The sequence below is a fragment of the Ruditapes philippinarum genome, unplaced genomic scaffold, assembly GCF_026571515.1.
Source record: "Ruditapes philippinarum isolate M1 unplaced genomic scaffold, ASM2657151v2 ctg7524_1_1_1_1, whole genome shotgun sequence".
Lineage (NCBI taxonomy): Eukaryota > Metazoa > Mollusca > Bivalvia > Venerida > Veneridae > Ruditapes > Ruditapes philippinarum.
In genome coordinates, this window is record NW_026857553.1 from 5907 (window position 1) to 14440 (window position 8534).

General features: G+C 33.5%; 1 protein-coding gene across 1 annotated transcript; it reads right to left on the reverse strand.

Moving 5' to 3' along the window:
- Nucleotides 1-1281: 1281 nt before the first annotated feature.
- Nucleotides 1282-7772, reverse strand: LOC132750139 (uncharacterized). The gene is made up of 6 exons (XM_060740079.1): nt 6992-7772; nt 6595-6753; nt 4008-4520; nt 3274-3770; nt 2397-2517; nt 1282-1332 (listed from the first exon to the last, which is right to left on the reverse strand). Exons 1-6 carry the CDS (start codon nt 7142-7144, stop codon nt 1282-1284), a joined length of 1494 nt encoding a protein of 497 aa, XP_060596062.1. The 5' UTR covers nt 7145-7772.
- Nucleotides 7773-8534: the final 762 nt, after the last annotated feature.

Consider the following 8534-nt stretch of genomic DNA (forward strand, 5'->3'; position numbering starts at 1 on the left):
TCTTACATTTAATACCCACCAGTCTTTTTGTTGCCTTTCACATTTTCACACCTCTGTTCAATTTATACCAAAGTAAATAACAACTTTTTATGGTGCTAACAATATCACTTGAAATAAGATTATTTAGAATAGAAGTAATTAATTAGTGTTTATTTTGCTCTTTTTTTTTACTAGTAAATACAAAGTAATAAGATTGCTATAAGGATATTTTATTAGAAAAAGAGTTATTGACATTGTTTATCTCAATTTTAATTTTACTTAAAGTCTTTGGTGCTTTTTTAGTTGATAAAAATACTAAGTTAACATTTGAAGGAATTATTGCAGCAAATTATTTATAGATTTGATAACTTAATTTTAACAAAAATAAAATAATACATGGAATTTACAGCTGTACTTTATGAGTAAAAATAATGACATTTTTATCAAAACCAAAAGTACTGGGTAATGCAGTAGCAGTACCACTTTTAAGACAGTAATGCAGTACCAGTACCAGTAGTAGCAAAAATTATGTAAGAGTAATTTCAGTATCAGTTACCAGTACTTGCAAAATTGCTCCAGTATATACTGAAGTACCAGTACCAGTAATGCAGCTCTGACCAGGAGTCTTTCAAGACGGACATCACAAGAGACACACACACACCTGAAATTCATTTAAAGGGAATGAAAAAACCCAATGAAATTCACTTTAAAAATCTCTTTTTTTTATTTTATTTCAAAATAAAAATAGGGGAAAAGGGCTATTTAGAAAAAAAAAAGGGGAAATAGGGGTCAAAAAAAAAAGTAAGGGGAAAAATAGGAAAAGTAGGAAAAAATAGGGCCGTGAAAGCCCAAAAATACAAACTGCTAAAAATTTTTCAATGGACCTGTTTCTTTAAAATTTCCCAATTTTTAATTCTATTTTAATATATATAATTATAAGATGGTTTTTTTTACAAAAAACAAAACCCCTTTAAATGTTTTTAGTACCAAATGCAATAAAAAACTAAAACCCAAAAATGGTTTACAGCCCTGCCCCCAAAAATGCCGGGGGCCTGGGGGGCACCCAATTTTAAAGGCTTTAAATTAAGTTTAATGACAAGCTAAAAATGAAATATTACATTTCAAATATATATTATGCCAAATAATTTTGCTTTTAAACACATTTGCCACAGGCAGAATTTTCCTGAAACTTATACAAATGTGTTGTAAAAATTGTATTATTTATAATTGTAATATCAAATGAGTATTTTTTTTTTTTTTTTTTTTGGAGTTTATTTACTTTGAGAGCCAATGATTAAAGTCTTAACCAGGCTTTTGGCATTCTAGATCTATCTTTCCATTAATTTCTTTCCTCTGTAAGAGTTAAATATATCACAATTATTACATTTTAAAAAGGAGTCAAAATAACAAAACAACAAAAAGGATTACAAAACATGTGAGAGAATATTGAGAAATTAATTATGGATGCGAACAAATAAATTGTTAAAAAAAAGAGAATAAACACAAAGAAAACAAGGAGTCACCGTTAGGCGGAGCATTATATGCCCGGAAGTGATTTTCTTTTTTTAGATAAACATGAAGCATTTGTAAGACATTTTTGGAATTCGATAAAGTATTACCCCCCCTTCAAATTTAAAAATCTTCCTATTTTAAATTACCCCAAAATTTTTGGGCCCAAATGGAATTAAGTTTGCTCTGGAAAAATGTTTTTCAGTTTTTAAAAGGGAACTGTAACCCTTTACCCTTTTACTTTTTTGGGCCCCAAAAACCCAAAAGGGTCTTCTACCCGTATGGAACCCAAACCCTCCTATGAAATTTTAAACTGTGGGCCCAAAAAACTTAAAATTTATGCCCCCGGAAATGTTTTTTAGTTTTAAAAGGGAAAATGTAAAATAACCTTTACCGAAATTTTTGGCCCCAAAAACAATAAATTAAAAAGCTTTTTATTCCCAAAACCCAAAAAATGAGAATTTACAAACATGATTTTTAATGTATTTTTGTTTTATTTTTGGTTTTAAATTTTATTAATATTTCTGTTTTAAGTGGGTCATGTTTAATCTTATGTGAAGGAAAAATAAAATTTTATGTTTTAAAGCTTTATAAACCTAGTGGGTTCCTTTTAAATGATAGCGCAATAGGTACCTGACAGAAATGAACCTGTAAAAAAACTTTAGTTTAAGTAATGATCAACTTTATATACTGAATAAAATTTTATTTCAGGTAATTGAAAAACTCGTTAATCTTTTTTAAAAAAATGAAAACTGTATCCATTTACTTGAAAATTTAATATATTATTAACTTAAACACTAATCATGAAGATTTACAACATAGTATAACATTTTTGCAAAATTACCTTTAAAATTACCATAATTTATAGTTGAACTTTGTTCAGCTTGTCCTTGGATTGCTAGAAATACCTCCCCTTGGCTCGACCTCATTGCCCAGTCTTTGCCAACTTCCTTTGTAATGTATATTGTTGTACCTCGGATCACTAGAACACAGATTGCTGGAACACTCGAACCTGATTGCTGGTCACTTCTGCAGAAATATAATGTAAATCACATCTCGGTAAAACACAATAAGACAACAAAAGTTGTGGGTTAACATGTTCTAAATGGAATCCGGACAATCCCCCTCCCGGACGATTCCCCTCCAGTAAATTTGAATGTTTTTTTACAACCCGGACATTTCCCCTCCCGTTATTTTTTTACGGCGGACAATTTCCCCTCCCGTTTTTTTATCAACCCGGACAATTCCCTCCCGTTCTTTTAAAACAACCCGGACAATTCCCCTCCTACAAGTTTTAATCGGGCTTTAAATACATTTTGCTTATCTCGTGCGGACGAGCGAATGGTATATCCCCAATTTTCATACATGAATATAAACAAAAAAAAACGCAAATTTTTAAAATAATCATTTTATTTCGTCAATACATTTTTGCAGCGGGCAAAACAATAAAAGAACAAATTGATGAGAACAAAACGATTAAGCTATAGATTCTTGCAAAGAATATATTATGCAACATGTAATAGGAAATTGAACTGTCATCATCGTCATTATGATTAGAAAATCACATTCACCATATTTGAATCAGTACATGAAGTCAAGTCCTAACACAAAATATCAATGATCATTTTGATTTTATAACACATTTGTAGGAGTTCTACTTCATTTCACAAGTCTTACACATTTCCCTATGCATGAAGGAATTCTGGGTTGATTTCGTTCCTGACTGAATTTCCTCGCACAGTTTCTTGAGTTTTCTCTGATGAGAGACTGTTTCTTTTCTCCTACGTTTCGTCACATTTTTCTCCTACACTGTCTCTATACACCTCTGTCTCTACTAATGAATTGTCTTTCTGGAGGCAATTTATAACTGTCCACAATGATGGATTACTGTGTCCTACAAGATGTCTAAAACCATTGTTCCAACTCTCACAAACGTTGTTGGTGCGGTCACCGTCATTAAGTGTTGTTTCATGAACATTCCATACTTGGGGATCGAATCTTGGTGATGTCTTTCGTAGTCGAATTCGTCCATTACATAGCACTGATCTGTATGACCCAGAAACGTACGTTGAGTCGAAATAGTCTACTAAACCTGACAAGACATCTGGGGCTGAATCTCGAAGAAGCGACATTCCTTCAGTCACCTTGCTCGCTGGAAGGAAGGCAAGGCCGTCTAATTGACCACAGAAGTGTCTGATATCCTTGTCTTCTCTGTATAACGACTGTAACCCTTCGCTTTGAATATGACGCCATGTAGCTTGTGTTAGATGATAAAAACAACCCTGAAATAAAATAAAGAAGTTAGTCAAATCTAACAATAATCGGACACTTTTTAACACAAAAATAAAGATTAAACGTTACTACGTATTTAATAAATTATATAACTAGTGATAGCATTGTGACTATTTGAAATAAGGTGTTTATACTTAAACATACAGACATATTTATTTTTGCTGTTTTGTATAGTGCATACTTGTATTATCTGGGATGCATTTGATATGTTTTGTAAGCATACATACCTGTATATGGATACTTGAGCCAATGACTGATCTCACCGCGTTGTGTATGGCGATCTCATAGTCTGCGACGATTGTTGCTGGGTTGGGCCGGATGTCTTTCTGTAAGCACACGTCTAAAATTGCTGTAAAACATTCTTCATAGTGTGACTGTTGTTTACCAGGTAATAGAGCGTACACCACCGAAACATGTGAATCACTTAATGGAACTCTTATACAGAATAATTGTCCAAACTGCTGTGGTGCTGTGGAATGAGTTCCATCCATGTACCAAGTATGAGCGTTTCCTAAAAGTTCTAATCCGGTTTCACTTGAAAATATAAGGAGGCGGCTTGTGTCGGACGCATTGTCGTGTATCAGGAATGGTTCATCATTTCCTGCATTTGTAGTGGTGTAATCATTCGGTAGTGGATGTGGAATGTCGTTAATTGATGTTGGTTCTTTTGGTGCTTGTCCTCTTTTTACACGTCTAATCGATCTTTTCAGAGATTCATGTTGTCCTGTTGCTGCGCGCACCTAAAAAAAGAAATAAACTAGACCTATCACTGAAGGTGATTAATACCCCCACCAGCAACTTTTTGAAAAATAAGTAGTCTGAAGAAAAATTTCAACACAAACTATCAACTGTGTACAAAGAAATATTTCAATTAATTGTAATCCCAACTGGGGTCTCCAAATAAGCTTGCTTTTCACAAAGTTTGATTACAATATCTCATTCCTAACTCAAGTTATTGTCCGGAAACCATTTTTCTATTTTTAGGAATGGTGACCTTGACCTTGACCCCAGGGGGTCCAAATGCAATACCAACCCAGGTCTTCATATAAGCTTGCTATACACCAAGTTTGATAACAATATCTCATTCCTAACTCTAGTTATTGTCCGAAACCATTTTTCTATTTTTAGTAACGGTGACCTTGACCTTGACCCCAGGGGGTCCAAAAACAATACCAACCCAGGTCTTCATATAAGCTTGCTGTACACCAAGTTTGATTACAATATCTCATTCCTAACTCAAGTTATTGTCCGAAAACATTTTTCTATTTTTAGTAACCGTGACCTTGACCTTGACCCCAGGGGGTCCAAATGCAATACCAACCCAGGTCTTCATATAAGCTTGCTATACACCAAGTTTGATAACAATATCTCATTCCTAGCTATAGTTATTGTCCGGAAACCATTTTTCTATTTTTAGTAACGGTGACCTTGACCCCAGGGGGTCAAAATACAATACCAACCCAGGTCTTCATATAAGCTTGCTATACACCAAGTTTGATTACAATATCTCATTCCTAACTCAAGTTATTGTCCGGAAACCATTTTATATTTTTAGTAACCATGACCTTGACCCCAGGGGGCCTAAATGCAATACCAACCCAGGTCTTCATATAAGCTTTCTATATACCAAGTTTGATTACAATATCTCATTCCTAAGTCCTAACTCTAGATGTTGTCCGGAAACCATTTTTCTACTTTTAGTATTATGGTGACCTTGACCCTAGGGGTCAAAATGCAATACCAACTAGGGTCTTCATATAAGCTTGCTTTATGCCAAGTGTGATCATGGTATCTCATTCCTAACTCAAGTTATTGTCTGGAAACCATTTTTTTACTTTCAGGAACAGTGACATTAACCTTGACCCGAGCGGGTCAAAATACAATACCAACCCAGGTCTTCATATAAGCTTGCTATACACCAAGTTTGATAACAATATCTCATTCCTAACTCTAGTTATTGTCCGGAAACCTTTTTTCTATTTTTAGTACTGGTGACCTTGACCTTGACCCCAGGGGGGTCCAAATACAATATCAACCCAGGTCTTCATATAAGCTTGCTATACACCAAGTTTGATTACAATATCTCATTCCTAACTCAAGTTATTGTCCGCAAACCATTTTTCTATTTTTAGTAACCATGACCTTGACCTTGACCCCAGGGGGCCTAAATGCAATACCAACCCAGGTCTTCATATAAGCTTGCTATACGCAAAGTTTGATAACAATATCTCATTCCTAACTCTAGTTATTGTCCGGAAACCATTTTTCTATTTTTAGTAACGGTGACCTTGACCTTGACCCCAGGGGGTCCAAATGCAATACCAACCTGAGTTTCCACATAAGGTTGCTATATACCAAGTTTGATTACAACACCTCATTCCAAACTCTAGTTATCGTCCGGAAACCATGATGTGGACCGACCGACGGACCGACCGACCGACCGACCGACCAACCGACCGACCGACAAGCTGACTCCTATATACCCCCCCTAAACTTCGTTTGTGGGGGTATAATAAAGCTAACATACATTAAGGATTAAACTTACATTCAATATAACATCGACCTTTACTCCTCACATGTATTTCTTTTTTACTAAGGTGCAATTATGTTATTATAATGCAACAATATGTGCTATTCACGTACACCAGACATATAGAGATATAGGGAGAAAAGAATTTTATTTTTTATTGTCATTTTATTTCTTTTTCTTTATAATACTTATTCTCTTTATAGTTTATTTTCTATTTAATATTTATTTTAAATAAATATTGTGCTAACTTTATTCTTTCCGTAAAAAAACAGTGTTATAATTACCTGCACTGGATAGTGGAGCAGTTTATCAGCAAGAATCTGACCAGGTTTTCCTCTATTAGCATCAGCTGCATTCATTATTTCTGTTCTAATTTTTATGGCTTCTACTGCGAATTTATCTGCGTCATGTGTGTGAGAAGTTACTGAATGAACACTCGTCATCTACAAAAGGAATAAATTTATAACAACTTTAAATTATTTATATAATACAAAAATATACACGACAAGTATTAACAAATTATGTTGTGGTTTTATTTAATACTTCTAAAAGATACTATTTGTTTTTAAAATACGTATTAATTTGTACAATGGCTCGTAAATGTAGGAATATTTAAAATTAGTTCTAATTATTTTCTGTTTTACTTAATTATTACTTAATTATTTATTCATGAAAACTTACGTTCAAGTCTGTCACCGCAGCACCCTTGCATTTTTGGGCGTACCTCTGGGAACACTCCCATCGTATAGTAGATTTTGTTGTTCTCTTCTTGGTATAAACGTATCCATCATGACAAAGTTTTTTGGTACCGTTTCTTGTTGTAATAATTTCCATTTTGGAAGTGATTTGAAGAAAGATTTGACAATATTATAAATGTTTTCAGTTTAACAGTTTGTTTTTAAGAGTAAAAACTGTCATCTTTAATAATAAATAGACTAATTATAAAATAGTAAATACTTTTTGTGCACTAATTACAAAACAATTATTGTGAACTGCTTTAACGATAATTAATAATTTTCAATAATTGGTTTTGCAATTAAGGACACATTTAATTAAGGGCGGCAATGATTAAAGATTTTTTATTGACAGTTTGTTTATCTTAAGCAGCGGCGGCAATGATTAAAGGCGGTATAATGTCACCTTTGTGAAATAATGATTGTTAAAAGTTCCGATCTTTAACAGTTTGTTGTTAAGAGTAAAGACTGTCATCTTTAATTAGAATGTTTATAGATTTTTTAATCGCATAGGCGGCTATGATTAAGGGATGTATAATGTCACGTTCCGCTCTGTGAAAAAACGGGAGGGGAATTGTCCGCTCTGCTAAAATAACGGGAGGGGAATTGTCCGCCCTGTAAAATTAACGGGAGGGGAAAAGTCCGCCCTATTAAAATAACGGGAGGGGAAATGTCCGGGTTGTGAAAATAATATGTAAGGGGAATCGTCCGGGAGGGGGATTGTCCGGGATTCGTTCTAAATTAATGACAGTTGGTGTCACATGTTTTTAACACCTTGTGATTGTGATAAACAATACAAAATTAGAGGTGTTGTTACCAATTTGTTTGTTATGATAATATTGTTTATTTGCTGTGTTAAGTAACGATACAAAGAAAATACAATGTGAAATAAATAACTTTTTCCAAGTGTTATTGGCTTACTTTAACTATAAACACAGTTTTCAAATGCCAGTGAAAAGAAATAATAGAAAAAAAAACTTTCTGTTAGTTTGTAGTATTTGAAATGCCGGACTGGTTAACTACAGATATAAAATATGCAATAAATCAAAGAGATTATTTTAAAAGTAAAGGTAACTTTGAACAGTACAAGATCTGGAGAAATAAAGTAAAGACACTTATCAAAACATCAAAAAAAACTTTTTTTACAGAAAAAATAAATAACAATAGGAAAAATGATCCTAAAACCCTGTGGAAAAATCTTAAAGATTTATCAGGTACATCTGTAATACATCCAACTAATTTCATCAATGACGATCAGGGCAACCCTATTTCAGATCCAGTCCAAACAGCTAATACTTTTAATGACTATTTTATTAACATATTTCAGTGTATGCAACTCACACTCCCAGAAATTTAGAATGACAGCCAAGAAAATTCAAACTTTTCTTCTAAATTTGAAATACCACTTCTAACGAAAGAGTTTGTTCAAAAAAGAGTTACTAAATCTTGACGAAAGCAAGTCTACAGGTCTGGACGGACCTAAATACCTA